The 18,457-nt window shown below is 49.8% G+C and overlaps 1 protein-coding gene across 1 annotated transcript in view; it reads right to left on the bottom strand.

Annotated features, from left to right (window-relative positions):
* DMC1 (DNA meiotic recombinase 1) overlaps positions 1–18,457 on the bottom strand; it is a 45,689-nt gene that overhangs the window by 20,751 nt on the left and 6,481 nt on the right. Inside the window, exons 4-10 of the mRNA XM_075573850.1 lie at positions 11,393–11,539; positions 10,217–10,299; positions 9,924–9,976; positions 4,732–4,773; positions 2,982–3,054; positions 2,336–2,427; positions 796–869 (exon numbers count right to left, since the gene is read on the bottom strand). Coding sequence (XP_075429965.1) covers positions 796–869; positions 2,336–2,427; positions 2,982–3,054; positions 4,732–4,773; positions 9,924–9,976; positions 10,217–10,299; positions 11,393–11,539 — 564 coding nt within the window. The remainder of the gene's footprint in view (positions 1–795; positions 870–2,335; positions 2,428–2,981; positions 3,055–4,731; positions 4,774–9,923; positions 9,977–10,216; positions 10,300–11,392; positions 11,540–18,457) is intronic.

The raw sequence follows: 18,457 nt of genomic DNA, 5'->3' as shown, positions 1-18,457 counted from the left end.
TCACTTTCCCCATTCAAAGACCAGCTGAAAATTCACCTCTTTAAAGAAGCGTCCCATTAAATTTTCTACGGAATCAGACATTTTGCCGCGACCAAGTCGCCGCCGGCTATTTGGCCAAGGGACCCTTCGTCACTGGACACTCGGTCGCCGGCCATTTCGCCAATAAGGTAAAATAAGTTAATTTATGGGAATTAGGAGTTAAGGTTTTTAGGGTGGGGATTAGGGTAAGGGGTTTAGGATAAAAGGCTTAGGGTAAGGTGGTAAGGTTTTTAGGGTAGGGGGTAGCGTTAGTATTAGGGATTAAGATTAGCGGGTTTTAGGGTAAGGGGTAAAGTTAGGTGCTTACCGTGGCAGCGAAACGGCCGGCGGAGATGTCCCCACGGTGAGGTGAGTGACGGCTAAACGCCGGCGGTGACTTGTTTGCGGCAAAATGGTCACGACCTTATGTCCCAGACTGTATTTGATATAAACTCCAGATGCCCTTGGCCTCACCGACTGCACTTTTACCCCCATTGTATCTGCAAGCCTCCCCACAGACCACTTACATTGTGAGCTCCTCTGGTCAGCCCCTTCCAGTGCCTGATGTCGTCATCTACCTGTCGCGCTTACCCTCATTGTTTGTATTTGATTTCCCTTGTGTTGTCATTCTGTACAGCGCTGCGTACACTGCCGGTGATTTATAATTAAAATCATACATACAAATGGGAACTGAGGCATAATGAGGAAGAACCCCCAACACCCCCTTTCCCCCGCACACCCACACCCCATTAGGAAAGAAGGCACATTAATATTTACCAAGAGTTTAAAGATGCCCCCTTCCTCGTGGAACTTGGCTGCAACATAGTCTAACAGCTCCATCTGATGCTCACCTGGGGGACGGAGTAATGGCAGTAACTATTTAAGTGCTGTAGTAACAAGTGAGAAGAGTAACAGGGAGATTTACATACGTGAAAAAAATATATATCAATAGACTGTCAGTTATGTATAGATTACTCATATTGTTAACATTTAAATCGTAAGCTCCTCTGGCAGGAAGTCCTTTTCCTAATATAATTAGATTGTAAGCTCTTCGGGGCAGGGACTCCTTTTCCTAATATAATTAGATTGTAAGCTCCTCGGAACAGGAACCCCTTTCCTAATGTACTTAGATTGTAAGCTCTTCGGGACAGGAAGTCCTTTTCCTAATATAATTAGATTGTAAGCTCTTTGGGGCAGGAAATCCTTTTCCTAATATAATTAGATTGTAAATTCTTCCGGGCAGGGGCTCCTTTTCCTAATATAATTAGATTGTAAGCGCTTCGGAGCAAGGACACCCCTTTTCCTAATGTTACTTTTATATCTGAAGCGCTTCTTCCCATTGCGTGTGATCTTATTATGTTTGGTGCATCACTGCTGTGACGCGCTATGTACATGGCTGGCGCTGTACAAATAAAGATATACAGACATATACACATTTATTCATAAAGCCCTCCAGCATTTTGTGCAGCGCAGAACAACGGGAGGTGAGAAGTAGCAGAATTACCCCATTGACATGCACTGGTACGGTAGGTAAGGACCAGCTCCGCAGAGCTTACAATCTAAAAGAAAGGGAGAGAGGGGAGCGAGAGTGCAAACATAAGGTACAGAGGCAGGAGACGGCGGGGAGGTTTCTACCGGCTGATTGTGCTTGAAGCTTGGTACAAGAACATGATGCAGTAGGTGTTATGGTGGAGGACAGAGGGAGAGGATTTGAGGAGGTTAGTATAGATTCTGACCCGTATATGACCCATTTGCACCTGATTTTTACCCTAACATGTCTGGGGACAAACCTCGTTTGTTTTTTACTCCCATATGGGACGGGACGAAAAAGCAAAGAGGGGAGCAGCAATTCCTACTCTGAATTCAGCCCCCCTCTGCTTTGAAACATGTAAATAACGGCAGGAACGGGTGGGCAGACGAAGGGTGTCAAAAAATATAATCAACACCTACAACCCCCTTCCTGTATTTAGCAGCGGTGATGCTCTATAAAGGCATGGTAGACTTGCAGCCCTATAGCGTGGCAACACGTGACTGATGCATTTTGATTCCCTTGGGACAATCTCAGGTGTGAAATGCGTTAGATGTATAATGTTACCCAGATGGAAATCATGCTGGTCTCAGTGTCAAATTCTACTTAGTTTTAACAGGATAAAAATGGCAGTTGTATGGAGAATAGAAAATGAACCAAAATCTTCTGTGGAAGGTGTCTCAGCATAACAAATACAGGACATCCTGCAGAAATTGACGGTGTGAATCAACCGCCCCTCCCCCCCACCCCAGAGTGAGCCGCTCAGAGAAAGTCCAGTTCATTTCTTACTGGTGTACGCCCGGGCGTATAAAACGTTGTCCAGCACCGCGTTGTGGTCCACTCCGAACCGATCAGCTACATCTCGAAGCCGGTCTGGTCGGCTGCAGGAGTTTAGTGTTAAGGAAGCCCTGCCCTTCACTGCTTTTGATATTCACTGTGCAAACCTATGGGTGTGAATGGCAGCGGCTATTTTAATTTTGCAGCAAATAACATCTCTGGGACGTGCTTCCGGAATTTAAAAAAGGGGGACATTGCTATACAAGGCGACGTCACAGTACGACAAAAAAAAGGAAACATTATTACTTTGGGGGGTTCAGTATTTCCTTCCCCATGTAGTTTTTTTTTACGTAGGGAGGAAGCAGGGGTGGGATTCGCTAAAATGAGCCTGGTTCAGCTCCGGGGACCCCTGGTTCTCAAGATACATGTGGGGAACGCTAGCGCTGGTCCTTCATAGCTGCTTAAATCAAGTGAAATAAAATGACATGGCGGATTTAAATCTCCCGCGTCACGCTGGCCAATAGGAATCCGCAAAGATTAACGCCACGGCTTCCTATTGGGCCACGTAGCGCGGGAGATTTAAAACCGCCATTTTGTTTCCAGTGGAGGGGACAATAGCGGGCGCTACGATTACACCGCCGAGCCACAGGAAGGATGCAATGTGTTTTCTGTGTCCACGAAGATCACCTTCCCTCCCGTGTAGCCACTCACTCCCGGGAGCTGGGCTGTCACTGCAATGCAGAAAGAGCACTCATTAGCTGCGGGACATTCACGTTAAATACAAGGATGAACTGGGGTAGAGATGACTGGCGGCCCGTATCGACTAAGCGGTGCTATGCCATAAGACCCCTTGTAACCCCCTGCCCTGTTACTGTTTTCTGGTGCTGAAAGGTTTCTTGTGGCATAGCGCTGCTTGGTAAACATAGCTTGGGATCTCAGAACCTGCAGCTCGCCCTGTCCATATAATAGCCCCAGGAATGCGGTGCGTGCAGAAGTGAGGGAATTCATCCTTCTGCTACCAGGGGGAGCCGGCGGCACGTTGCAAAGGGTTAATGATGGAGGCAGACGTGGTTATTGATCACAGAACGCATCGATTGTTGATCCACAGACATTATATACCCAGGGGCAGCCGGTTTCACGGATTATATCCGTTTCTATGGGTTGTGTGGCCTGTCCACGGATATTTCAAGATTTGACCATGATTGAGGTTTTAAAAACATTTCCATGTATTTGACGACACACCACAAGGCGGCCAGCTGTTCACCCCGCCCTGCGACGGAGACAGGCAGCCTCCAGCGCTACCATCTTTTCTAGCGATTTTTACCGCGATTGGTTAAACAGCACTCCGGCGAGAGCTTCGTTTGCTGTTGTCGCGGATCTAACGCGTGTTGACGGAGCTCGTAACAATTCGAACCCCTTCCTGAGTGCAGCACTTTTTTTTGTATCGCCCTATTTGTATCACTAACACAGATCCCGGTAGTACCAGTAAAACGTATAATAATAAATCATTGTTTCTCTTTTTACCCTCTACTAAAAAGCACAAAGAGTTAAGTATGAACACACTTCCTTTGCGTGAGGACACAATGCACGGAGTGTAAAAACACTTTGGCTAACTTTGTGCGTCCGCATTTTTTGCAAAACCTAGATTGTGTGTTTAATCTGGGGGGGTTTTAAACTTCATTTTAAGGATTTTTTCCGAAAGCCAAAGCAGGAGGAAAAAATATATATTGATGGCAGCCCTGTTAAATACTATTATTTTTTTTATGTTTTACCTTAAATATTTAGTGCACTCTGTCCAATTATGTTTCAATTAGTTCAAAGAAAAGGAGGCTCCTAATAGGTATTTGAATCCATTTATAGACTGCTAAAGGGGTGGGTGACATTTGGGGTTGCCACTTCTATTGAAGGCTAACCCTTTAGCAATACTGTACATTTTTTTACATGTATTTATATATTTATTTCGCTTACCTGCTGCGGCTCCCCGGCTTCTTCTCCCCCTTGCACGGTGCAGTCAGCATGGCTCCACCGCGTCAATTGGCACACGTTGCCATGACAATGTGACGTCACACCGTCAAGTTGCCATGACAATGGGACACTGTATGGCGCCTAGGTGGCACATGATGCCCTGTTGTCGTGGAAACAGGAACGCCGCGTGGATCCGTGTGACGTCACATAGCGTCCCGTTGGCATGGCGCCGCCATGTTGACGGGATGTGCAGCGGGAGAAAATGCCGGGAGATGTCGCCGCCCAGAGATTTTCCAGGAAAACCGTAGCCTGGAGATACGCGGCCGAAACCCGGAGTTGTGGCAACCCTGGCGACATTGGTTGTCCCTCTGTTGGCTAATATCACCCCTTTACAGATAGACGGAGAAAGGAATGTTTGGCAGAAAGTAAAAGTTTGTACATACCACAAAGCGTGTGAGAGAGCTGGGTTTTTCCTGTCCTGAATTCTATGAAAGGAAGGAGAGAGAAAGAAATTAAAAGGATTTTGGGCGATGTAATATGGCATTAGGGCCATTAGTAGGGTTTACTAAGTGGTGCTAATGCAATACAACATATGAAACTTTTTTATGATTAAACCACTCATCCCAATTCCAATCACTTGTTGTATGTGTATATAACATGGTGCATGAGGATAAATGATTGATATACAGGGTGAGATCAAAAAGAAGATCTGAAAGAATCCTCCACTAATTGCACTCTATGTTTCTTATAAGGTATCTGTTAGGACTATTGTTCTAGCATATTCCCATTGATATGCATTGGCTTACTATTGGTACTAGATCAGAAACCCAGAATTCAAATGTAAACAATAACATTTTATTACATCAAATTATAAGTGACTCTGTGCTTTTATTTACAGTGTATCTTGTTTAAAATCCCTATTGGAGTATATAGACATGAATTTTCAACCAGTATTTATTAGACTTGTTGCCACATGAATATTTGTGTCTATGGTAGAAGTATTAGTGTCTATATCGACATCTCAAATAAAGCTAGATATAACTTTGTATGAAGGGTATAGCGGTACAAAAATAGCTTCTCTATCTTGCTCCTACAAACTTGTAATATCACCTTATATATAATCCAAAAATTGCGTCTTACAAATACAGTAATGTGCTGTCTAAGGTCAAATCAATAGTCAGTTAGTTGTATGTAACCATTCAGTGTACTATGACATAGGTATGGTATATCCTCTCCTCCTATATGTCTGCAGTACGCTATATATTCCACATAGATTCTAGGCTACAAAAGGTTTATATAGTAACAGTGACCTGGGATTCTGATCTGGGGGCCTATGCAGAGAGCAGCGCTATTTTTTGGAGAAAATCGCGCAGAAAGCAGCAGAAAATGGCGAGTTCCGAAAAACGCGCCAATTTTTCTTTTCTATTTGTAAAACTCGCCTCGCGGCTGGCGAGAACCTCAATCTCGCCAGTTTTAAAAATATCCGTATGCAGAGAGGCGCGAACGGCATCTAGCGGCTGTTCGCGCCAATAAAATGGCGCGATTGTCTCCTTTTTGCCTCGCCAGAAAAAACTGGCAAGAAGCTGCCGCTCGCGGCCATTGCAAAGGGAAAAAAAAGGCGCAAATTTGTTTTTACACATTTCTGAAGCGCGCATCTCGCCAATTTAAACTCGCCACACGCATCCATGTTAAACATAGCAGAATTCGCACTTTTCTGCATATGGAGAATAAAACTCTCCAAAAAAGCTACTTTTTAATAAATTCGCCAATTTTAAAATTCGCTGCTCTCTGCATAGGCCCCATAGAGTGCAATTAGTGGAGGATTCTTTCAGATCTTCTTTTTGATCTCACCCTGTAATACAACAAATGACAAGAAAAGAGGGGATATGATAACTACAGCTAAACCCCGTTATAACGCGCCTCGCTATACCGCGATTCGGTTATAACGCGGTTTTCCCGTGGCTCCCGTTTTTTTTTTTGCACACTGCACACACTCACTGCACACACACTGCTCATTGCTCACACTGCACACACACTGCACACGCACACACACTGCTCATTGCACACACTGACGCACTGCACACACACTGCACACACACTGCTCATTGCTCACACTGCACACACTGACCACTGCACACACACTGCTCATTGCTCACACTGCACACACACTGCTCACACTGACACACACTGCTCACACTGCTCATTGCTCACACTGCACACACACTGCTCACACTGACACACACTGCACACTGCACACACACTGCTCACACTGCACACACTGACACACTGCTCATTGCACACACTGACACACTGCACACACACTGCACACACACTGCACACTGCACACACTGACACACTGCACACACACTGCTCATTGCTCACACTGACACACTGCACACTGCACACACACTGCTCATTGCTCACACTGCACACACACTGCTCACACTGACACACACTGCACACTGCACACACACTGCTCATTGCTCACACTGCACACACTGCACACACTGCTCATTGCTCACACTGCACACACACTGCTCACACTGACACACACACTGCTCATTGCTCACACTGCACACACTGACACACTGCTCATTGCACACACTGACACACTGCACACACACTGCACACACACTGCACACTGACACACACTACACACACACACACACACACACACACTACACATATACATAAATCAGCCTTACCTTGGGGATGATTGGTGAGGCATGTGGCTGCAGGGGGGGGGGGGCGTGCCGGTGGGGGTGGTGCTGCGGTGGAGGGGGATGATGGCTGCGGGGGCCCCCGATGCTGCGGGGGCTGGTGGGATGGCCCGCTGCAGCGTGGGGGGGCATGGGGATGGGGGGGGCAGGACGACCCTGCGCTACGGCAGGGCCAGGGGGCCCTGTATTGCGGCGCGAGGGCCCTGTGCTGCGGCGGGGGGGAGCCGAACCGGAGGGGAATCCCCCCTCCCATCTCCTGTCACGCGGTGACAGGGGAAGCTGAAGCCGGAGGGGAATCCCCCCTCCCATCTCCTGTCACGCGGTGACAGGGGAAGCTGAAGCCGGAGGGGAATCCCCCCTCCCATCTCCTGTCCCGCTGTGACAGGGGAAGCTGAAGCTGGAGGGGAATCCCCCCTCCCATCTCCTGTCCCGCGGTGACAGGGGAAGCTGAAACCGGAGGGGAATCCCCCCTCCCATCTCCTGTCCCGCGGTGACAGGGGAAGCTGAAGCCGGAGGGGAATCCCCCCTCCCATCTCCTGTCACGCGGTGACAGGGGGAAGCCGGGACCGCGGGGTAAATATGCACTGATGCGGCGGCCATTTTTTTTTTAAATTAGCGCGACCCCGTTAGTAACGCGGTGGTCTCGGGGTGGACCCCGAGGACCGCGTTTTAACGGGGTTTAGCTGTATATACAAATATATTCGGGGACAGTACAAAGAGCTTTCAAAAGAACTATTCATCCCAAGGGCTGTACAAAGGACTCGGGGGCATCCCTTAAGGCTGAAGGTGTTAAAGAAAATATTCTTACAGAAGACACACAAACACCAGAGTAATTCTTCAGCTGGATTTACTATATAGTAGATGCAAGCTATACCAAAAGTATGCTCACATAACAAAATAAATGATATTGCAAAGATATATTCTGCCTCTTACAGGAGCGTAGCATACATTTGATAACATTGGATTGGATAGAGCAGTACATCTATGCTAGTGTCTGATTGGAGGCTAGAATCTGCATCTTGTAATAGAAATAGTAACGTGTTCATACTGGATTGGCTATAATAGGAGGTGGGTGAAGGTCGCCTGCAGAAAAACTGTGAACAACACTTTGATGCCAAGTCCGGGTACAAAAATGAAAGTAAAACCCACGAATAAAATAATGAACAAAAAAACGGCAAAATGAAGATTTTTGTACTCATCATTCTTAAAGGGACAGGCACACAAATCCTTTCAGAGGAAAGGAGATTTCACCAGCAACAAAGGAAAGGGTTCTTTACAGTAAGAGCAGTTACAGTGTGGGATTCATTACCCATGGAGACTGTGATGGCAGATACAATAGATTTGCTTTAAAAAAAAAAAGAAGAGGTTGGGCATCTTTTAAGAAAGGCAAGGTACACAGGGATATACCAAATTCGTATACACGGGAAAGATGAAATCTTATTACCATTAATGGAGTCAGGAAGGAATTTATTTTTCCCCTTGTGAGACCTAATTGGATGATGTGGATCAACACAAATATGGATGAGTATCTCAGTCGACTAAATTTAACATAGATTGAATATTTTGGAGATAGGTCTTTTTTCAACCTCCTTTACTATGTAACTATTTTCTGGCGCTAGAAGACATCTTACGGCCTATCCACTTGACTGGGCCTTGAGATGTCTTCCGGCGAGAAGAGCTGTTAATAGTAAATATAGGCCGCCATTTCTTCCCAATTCACTAATCAATGTACCCCAGCACTAGGCTTGTCAGCGTAGTGTATGTCAGTAGCATAAACGTTTCTTCATATTGCAATCTGAAATGTTCTGGTTCTGTATGTTAGACGGTTGCAATGATGTAAACGCTGTTCCTGAAACCAATACCCAGCATGTTTTTTTTTTAAAACATATTTATATTTATAGGTTACAAAATAGATTGCAATTGTATTTAATAGCTGTATTTCATAGCTTCACTACAGGGTCTTGTCAAGCGTTTAGGCCCAAATGGAATAATACTTGCATTCAAGTGACTGGGCCACACATTGGTTTCCAGTGATGGGAGGTGTAATTACAAATTTATTTTATTTTATTTATAAAATATTTTACCAGGAAGTAATACATTGAGAGTTACCTCTCGTTTTCAAGTATGTCCTGGGCACAGAGTTAAGACAAATAATACATACGTAGGTAATATAGCTCTTACTTTATGGCAGTGATTCCCATCGGGGTTGGAAATCCCTAGGACTTTGGGAGGCGTCTCCAAAGGGTTTAGCAAATTAAATCTGTAATGGGGGATCCCAGGCAGTATAGGTGGGTCCTGAGCGTTTGTGGGGACTGCGCACTTAGTAAGGCCCCAAACTGCACCTCAGTGTGGGGGGTATCACTGTCACTTACAGCAGGGGTTTCCAAAGTCGAGTCCCACAGTGCTTTGCATCCACAGCAGCCAGGCATTGTGGGGCTTGACTGGAAGCTCCCGCAGTGAGTAGCGGCTATACCCCGCCATGCTGCCTGCACACACTGAGGGGCAGTTTGGGGGATTATTAAGCAAGGTCCCCCCACGAGCTCAGGACACTATACTGCCTGGGATCAGTCAAACAGTTTGTCAGCGATAGTCTGATGAGGAGGCAATAAGATTAATTAGGGGCTCTCAGAACAAATATTTTCTATCAAAGTATGCAGTGTAAAAAAGGTTGGAAACCACTGATCTATGGATTAATAATGTGTGTTTTGTTTAAAATAATGTTTCTTCCCAGAACATTGGCACTGCATGAATCATGAAAACCCTTTTTTTTTTCTGCAAGGTGCTTCCAAGCACTTCAAATGTCATCTTAACATTTTTCCACTTCTTTCCTATACTCTTAAATATCCACATGGGACAGGACATAACGGAAATGTATGGGGTATATCAGTGTATGTTAATGTGGCGAGCGTAATTACCTCCAAAGGTCTCCGTTATTGCCATACTTTCTATCCCGCCTCCTAATAACTTGCTGAAGAGACACAAAATACACGGTATATGTTCATTTGTGAAATTAGAAGATGGGGTCAAGGAATACGAAACAATACAAACATATTATGGCAGCTGCTGGAAGATTGAACACATTGGAGAAAGAGGATGGTGGAAAGAAACGTGTAAGACAGCAAGGAACGGGAAGTGATCATAATGATTACACACACAGCAATGAACAATGACACAACTAGGCTATGAAGGACACAGAGAGACTAGTTACTCAAATTCCTGGCTCCCAGTAGAAACGTGGAACACCATTTTCCTCTTTGTGCTGTATTCAAAGGCAGTGAGGAAACCTGGCTCCTAGAGACGGGATACAACAGAAGCATATATAATGTTCTCTTATTATCACCAACAGAAAAAACGAGGGAAAAAGCATCACGGAAGAAAACCTGCATGTGTAGCAATGCCACAGTAAAGAAAAACACAGCAAAAGCCACATCTCTTCTATTAGTACTTGAACATAAAAGCGCTACTTACGGTCTTTCAAAAGATTTTTATTTTAGGAACGGGTGAGAAACACGTTTCAGGTCCAACATGGACCTTTCGTCGGGTCAGTGACCGGTCCGTGTTGGACCTCAAACATTGTGTGGGCCGCCGTGTCAGTCCTTCCTTTCATGTAGGGACAAAGGAGGGGGAGGGAGTAGGGGTTATGATGCCTTTTATTGGACCAATAAGTAGTTGATATGTTACAAGCTTTCCAACCTCTATGGGTCGGGGTTACATGATGACACCTTTCCAATATATTGTATATAGTAGATTATCAAATAAATCCTACTGCATCTCATACTTTAGCGTCCAGTGTGAAGTACGAAGCTGTAACACATTAGCGTGCATGGCAGGTTATTGTTGAATATGGTCATTGTGGTATAAATATTCATGTGTGAGGACATTGACATTGGACATAACCTAGGTACATGCTGGCCATGCAGCCCTAGTAATGAAAGGCTCACACTGCTGAAGAGGTTGACAGAGAAGTCTGTACGTCACCCAAGTGCGAGCCAAGGAGTGATAACCTCAAGATGATTTCCTCCTCTTCAGAGTTAACAGTAAGAAGTTAACACAGAAGAAAACAGGGCAGAGCTTATATGACCATATAAAGCGACAGCAGAAGACCGAAGAAAAAAGGCGGGTTGGTGAATGGGTGACATATGCACGTTTCAAATATAGTTTAAATATATGTTTTGAGGCGTTGGGTTCTTTGTATTACGAGATATCAGGAAGGACTACTCTAGAGCTCCCATGTGACGTATAACCTGTTATTGTTACCATTGAATAAAACAACTATTCTTACATCCAACGCCTGAGGCTGATTGAAGAGGTTTGAACTCATCTTTTCCTATAGCCATTTAGGACGGATCGTGTCAGGGATACTGTGTGACGTTGCTTAACTTACAATTAATTTGTTTGAGGCCTCTTTTATCTTGTCCACCTTTGCTTCGGAGAGGCCCTTGATGTTACACATGGCCTTTTTAGTGGTCATCTGAACGCCTTTTACCGTGCAAATTCCCACCGACTTCAGCTTCTTAATGTCTGCCGCATTCTGTGGGGTAAAAGGTATCTGTTTGGTCCTTTTTTAAAAATATATATATATATTCAGGCGGTTTCTTATGTATTCAACATTTACAATTCCTCTGAGTTCAGGTGGATTGCCCACCAGGATAAGGGGCTGTCACGAGAGCTTGCGACAGGCTGTAATTTACACCAAAAACTATATATAAATATATATATACCTGGGTTTGAACTGGGACGAGACTTAGATATGATAAATAGAATTTATTCCTTGATAAAGGTGAACACAACAGATTATACAATAACAGGCAAAATATAGACACTTACGTAAAAGATGAAAATAATGAAAACAGTCCCATCTGAACTGGCAGTTTCATCCAGCAATCAGCCCAAGACATTGCATGGCATTTCTCTCAGCAATCAGGAAATCATTCAGCAAACGAAGACAAAGGATATATGGGTGGACAGCAGTTTATAAACCGTTTGTCACTCTATCTGTAACCTTAGGTGCCGAGACGGCTACCAAATGTCCCTTGGAAGCTTTTGAAGCTCATTTTGGGACTTCCAGCTTGGCCCTTGGAAGCTTTTGAAGCTCATTTTGGGACTTCCAGCTTGGGGTAGCCCCCCCATCAACAAACCCTTTGAAGCAGGGTGGACAGTGTGAAGAGTTCCACTTCCTCTGGTTAATTCCTTTTGTCCGTTGGGCCAAGCATAAGCAATTAGCCAAATAGTCTTTGATGATCAGGTTTGTAAATTCTAGCCTTTCCTGCTCATCACCACAGGGGTTCCTCAGACTTAACCAAAAGTTCATATTTACTGCAAATCATTGCATAACTTCCGTTCCGTAATACACACAGTCAGGTGATATATATTACTGCATTCTGGGACACCTGACGCTCGTAGAGAGACCCATCATTACATTGTAATATGAACATTAATAGAGATATTAATATCTGGCATTTCGTAACAGGTAAATGTACCATGTTTAGCCTCAAAACGATGGGCTACATCCAACGGATACACATATGTAATTCTTATCCTTTTCAGCCAAGGACATCTCATAGTATTCTTCTATTTAATAACGTTACCCACTCAGATATCCTGTTGGGGTAGCCCCACCCTGGCCCCATCAATAAAACCTTTTGAAGTCGGCTTGTAACTTTTCGCATAACCAATTAGGTCAGTTACCTATTGATCAGGGCGATGTATCACACCTCTCTGTTGATATACACTTCCAGTGAATAGACTCAGATGAGGCACCATTTGGCTCCTCATGCATTACAAAGACAGGCATTCTGCCTGTGTATTTCAAAAACTGCAAAAAGTCACTTTATCAAAAATATATGTCCCTCTTATGACAAAGTTATATTTTTAATATGTGTGTACTTGGGGGGTGACCCGGAGGCTGTACCCCAAGGCTCAGAATACCTTGCGGGCACAGGCAGTTGCAGGCCCATGAGGCAAAGGGAATACACAGATAACGCATTAACTAGCCCACTGGGCTTACACAATTAACCCCTGATGACCCAGTGTGTGTGTTATGCAGGTACTGATTAACCCAGACATTACAATGGAACAGGGAAGAATACATTTACAGGTTATAACAAGGGTAAAATCACATTTCTGGGCCTCAGCCCAGTTAACCCCTTGTCTCCCTGGCGACGTTAGAGGGGGGCCCTTGGGGGGTAACCCCGTTAACCCCGGGCCAAACCCTCCCTACCGCCACAGGGGCCTTGCTTTGAAATTCGGGGCAGTTAAGGCTAAGGCCCCGCTCCCAGAGTCAGCGCACCTGCGCTGCTGACAGGCGGTGCGCTGAGATACACAGACCGCGATCTGCGGTCTGTAGGGAGCGGGAGCCGGAGCGGGAGGTGGGCGGGAGGTGGGAGGTTTGATCGGGAGGTGGGCGGGAGGTGGGCGGTTTGACAGGGAGGGGGGGCGTGGCTTGAGCGGAGGGACCCGCTACTCTCCCCCCTCCCTCCACGGACTCGGGCTGGAGCTGGAAGGTAAGTTTAAACACACACACGCAGGCACTCATTCATACACGCGCACACACACACACAGGCAGGCACTCACGCACTCATACACACACACACGCGCACACACAGGCAGGCACTCACGCACTCATACACACACACACACACAGACAGAGGCAGGCACTCGGGCACACACACACACAGACAGGCACTCACGCACTCAGACACATACACACACAGACAGGCACGCACTCAGACACACACACAGAGAAAGGCACTCACCTGCTTTCACTCCACACTCCTCCCCGCTCCCCGAAGCCTCTCCTCCTCCCGAAGCCTCCCCTCCCCATTGGCTCACAGCCACACACGTCACGCGTCAACGCTAGGAAACACCATTCTCTTGTGTCTCCAGCGGCTGACGCGCTACAGCGTGTAGTGTTCTGTGCCGCCAGGGGGGACCGGGACCGGCTCGCGAGGATTCCCCTGCTGGTGGGGAACTCGCGACATTGCCGCCCGCGCCAACGAGCGCAGCGGGACCGAGGCCTAACTCAGCGAGAAAGTATTTTTGTTGTTGTACTGACAGTGGTGTAGATACATGGAACTGCCTTTAGGGAAATGTGGCGATGGGGAAATACAGTCAGATAATTCAAGAATTCTTGGGGTAGATAAAAGGAGACCCTATACCAGGTGAGGCCAACTACAGTCCTCAAGGGCCACCAACAGGCCAGGTTTTAGGGATATCCCTGCTTCAGCACACGTGGCTCAATCAGTGGCTTAGTCATTCTTATTGAGCCACTGAATGGCACCTGTGCTGAAGCAGGGATATCCTTAAAACCTGACATTTTGGTGGCCCTTAAGGACTGGAGTGGTCTGCCTCTGCCCTATATGGGGTAGGAAGTACCAAAGAAAATGAGTGGGTCTTATCAAGTCTAAGGGCCTTATTCTATATCACAGGAGAAAGAAGAAGCAGGCAGCGCACTGCCAAAACAGCAGGAGGAGGCTCAAGGGTTAAAAATTGAAAAAAAGCTGTGTGTGCTGTGCACGCGCATAGTAAGTGAAACTTCATTGACTTTTGTCACAGAAATTGACTTATAACGCGCGTGCTCGGCACACGTGTCAGTGTGTCAGTCAGTGAGTATGTATGTGTTTGTTTGTGTGTGTGTGTGTGTCAGTCAGTGTATGTATCTGTGCCGGTCAATGTATGTATCTGTACCGGTCAGTGTGTGTATTTGTGTCAGTCATTTTGTGTGTGTGTGTGTGTGTGTGTGTGTGTGTGTGTGTGTGTGTGTGTGTGTGTGTGTGTGTGTGTGTGTGTGTGTGTGTGTGTGTGTGTGTGTGTGTGAGTGTATGTCTCTCTCTCTCTGTGTTGTGTGAATGTCTCTCTGTGTCGGTCAGTGAGTGTATGTGTGTCAGTCAGTGTGTGTGCGTATGTGTGACAGTCAGTGTGCGTGCGCGTGCGTCAAAGTGTGCATGCGTCAGTGTGTGTGTATGTGTTTATTGGCAGCAGTACCAGCATCATGAATGTTGAGCGGGTGGGGGAGCTCACAGTGGGGGGGAAGGTATAGGCACATCATTCAGGGGCGGTGTTCGGTACATCACTGGGGTGTGCGTGCGTGTGTCAGTGTGTGTCAGAGTGTGCGCGTGCGTGCGTCAGTGTGTGCGCGTGCGTGCGTCAGTGTGTGCGCGTGCGTCAGAGTGTGTGCGCGTGCGTCAGAGTGTGTGCGCGTGCGTCAGAGTAAGTGTGTGTGGGTGTGTGTCAGTCAGTGTGTGTGTGTGCGTCAGAGTAAGTGTGTGTGTGTCATTGTGTGTATGTGTCAGTCAATGTGTGTGTCAGTCAATGTGTGTATGTCAGTGTGTGCGTGTCTGTCAGTGTGTGTGTGTCTGTCAGTGTATGTGTATCTCTCTGTGTGTACCGTATGTCTCTCTGTCTGTGTCCTGCCCCCTCTCTCCTGACTCCCCCCACCCCCGACGGAGCTGCGGACCCGGGGGGCTCAGTCTGAAGTCTTGTGAGCAGATACCCCCCCACCCCCGGCGGCGCGCTCAAGCTCCCCCCTTCCCCACCCCCCGGCGGCACGCTCAAGCTCCCCCCTTCCCCACAACCCGGTGGCGCGCTCAAGCTCCCCCTTCCCCACAACCCGGCGGCGCGCTCAAGCTCCCCCCTTCCCCACAACCCGGCGGCGCGCTCAAGCTCCCCCCTTCCCCACAACCCGGCGGCGCGCTCAAGCTCCCCCCCCGGCGGCGCGCTCAAGCTCCCCCCCCGGCGGCGCGCTCAGCTCCCCCCCCGGCGGCGCGCTCAAGCTCCCCCCTTCCCCACCCCCCCCCGGCGGCGCGCTCAAACCACCCTATTCCCAGGCGCCGCTGCCAGCCGCTTCTGCGCATGCGTGGCGCGCGGCATGGCAGTGGGGCGGGGAACGGCGCCGCAGAGGAGTCCTCCCGCCCCGCGGCAGAGGAGTCTCCCGCCCGGCGGCAGAGGAGTGTCCAGCCCCGCGGCAGAGGACTCTCCAGCCCGTGTATCCTGTGGCAGCAAGCCCACCTGCGGAGGTATGTGTATGTAATTATGTGTGTTTGTTTGTGTCAGTGTGTTTGAGTGTGTTTGCTCCGGGGGCAGGGGGACTTGCAGGGTGACAGAGGAGTGCAAAGCCGGGGCATGAGTGTTTGCTCCGGGGGCAGGGGGACTTGCAGGGTGACAGAGGAGTCCTGTATGCTTCTGACATAAGAGGAATAACAGCGGTGGGACCGGAGCAGCTTCAGACAGCTGACGGAGTTCCCCCACCAGCGCCTGACGTCACTGGGACGTATAGTAGCGTTAGGAGCGGCGCCGGCGATGCCGCCGCCGCATATGTCTGCGGCCGTGTGGGGGGAGCGGGGGCCATTAGGAGCGGCGCCGGCGGCTATCGCCGCCGGCCGCCGCATCTGATTTGTGGAGCGGGTGTGATGTCAGTGTTGGGGTCGGGCTGAGCCAGAACACAGCCCGGCCTCAACTGCCAGCACTGACGTCACATCCGTTTCATTCTGTCTCCACAATTCTTTTTTGCCCTAGTTTGAATGAGGTGCCACTAAGGAAGTTTCACTTCAAAAACTTTATTCCATAATGGGATCATAACGGTTTTTCAATTTTTAACCCTTGAGCCTCCTCCTGCTGTTTTGGCAGTACGCTGCCTGCTTCTTCTTTCTCCTATGGTCAACTCTACAGGTGGATGGAAAGGGGGGTGGAGGGGAGGGGGGAAAAGGGGGTGGAGGGGAGGGGGGGGAAAGGGGGGTGTAGGGGATGGGGGAAAAGGAGGGGAGGGGGAAAAGGAGGGGAGGGGGGAAAAGGAGGGGAGGGGGGGGAAAGGGGGTGGAGGGGAGGGGGGGGAAAGGAGGGGGGAAAAGGAGGGGGAGGGGAGGGGGGGAAAAGGAGGGGGAGGCGAGGGGGGTGGAGGGGAGGGGGGGAAAGGGGGGTAGAGGGAGGGGGGAAAGGGGGTGGAGGGGAGGGGGGGAAAAGGGACAAGGAGGGGAGGGGGGGGAAAGGAGGGGAGGGGGGAAAAGGAGGGGAGGGGGGGAAAAGGGGGGTGGAGGGGAGGAGGGGAAAGGGGGGTGGAGGGAGGGGGGAAAAGGGGGGTGGAGGGGATGGGGGAAAAGAAGGGGAGGGGGGGAAAGGAGGGGAGGGGGGAAAAGGAGGGGAGGGGGGAAAGGGGGGTGGAGGGGAGGGGGTGGGGAAAGGGGGGTAGAGGGGAGGGGGGAAAAGGGGGGTGGAGGGGAGGGGGGGAAAAGGGGGTGGAGGGGAGGGGGGGGGAAGGGGAGGGGAGGGGGGAAAGGGGGGTGGAGGGGGGGAAAGGGGGGTGGAGGGGGGGAAAGGAGGGAGGGAGGAAAAGGAGGGGGAGGGGAGGGGGGGAAAAGGAGGGGGAGTGGAGGAGGGAAAAGGAGGGGGGGAATGGGGGGTGGAGGGGAGGGAGGGGGGGGGGAAGGAGGGGGAGGGGGGGGGAAAGGAGGGGGAGGGGGGGGAAAGGAGGGGGAGGGGAGGGGGGGAAGGAGAGGGAGGGAGGGGGAGGGGGACACAGTGGACAGGAGGGGGGGACACAGTGGACAGGAGTGGGAGGGGAGTGGGGGAAAGGAGAGGGAGGGGACACAGTGGACAGGAGCGGGGGGACACAGTGGACAGGAGGGGGGGACACAGTGGACAGGAGGGGGGGACACAGTGGACAGGAGGGGGGGCACAGTGGACAGGAGGGGACGGGGACAGTGGACAGGAGGGGGGGACACAGTGGACAGGAGGGGGGGACACAGTGGACAGGAGGGGACGGTGGACAGGAGGGGACGGGGACAGTGGACAGGAGGGGGACAGTGGACAGGAGGGGACGGGGACAGTGGGAGGAGGGGACGGGGACAGTGGAGAGGAGGGACGGGGACAGTGGGGAGGAAGGGACAGTGGAGAGGAGGGGACGGGGACAGTGGAGAGGAGGGGACGGGGAGAGTGGAGAGGAGGGGACGGGGACAGTGGAGAGGAGGGGACAGTGAGAGGAGGGGACGGGTACATGGAGAGGGGACGGGACAGTGGAGAGGAGGGGACGGGTACAGTGGACAGGAGGGGACGGGGACAGTGGACAGGAGGGGACGGGGGACAGTGGACAGGAGGGGACGGGACGACAGTGGACAGGAGGGGACGGGACGACAGTGGACAGGAGGGGACGGGACGACAGTGGGCAGGAGGGGACGGGACGACAGTGGACAGGAGGGGACGGGACGACAGTGGACAGGAGGGGACAGGACGACAGTGGACAGGAGGGGACGGGACGACAGTGGACAGGACGACAGTGACAGGAGGGGACGGGACGACAGTGGACAGGAGGGGACGGGACGACAGTGGACAGGAGGGGGACGGGACAGTGGACAGGAGGGGGACGGGACAGTGGACAGGAGGGGGACGGGACAGTGGACAGGAGGGGGTGGTGACAGTGGACAGGAGGGGGTGGTGACAGTGGACAGGAGGGGGGGTG

The sequence above is a fragment of the Ascaphus truei genome, chromosome 17 (genome assembly GCF_040206685.1).
Source record: "Ascaphus truei isolate aAscTru1 chromosome 17, aAscTru1.hap1, whole genome shotgun sequence".
Taxonomy (NCBI): Eukaryota; Metazoa; Chordata; class Amphibia; order Anura; family Ascaphidae; genus Ascaphus; species Ascaphus truei.
Note: the sequence above shows the minus strand (reverse complement) of the source record. Positions and strands in the feature narration are given on the sequence as shown.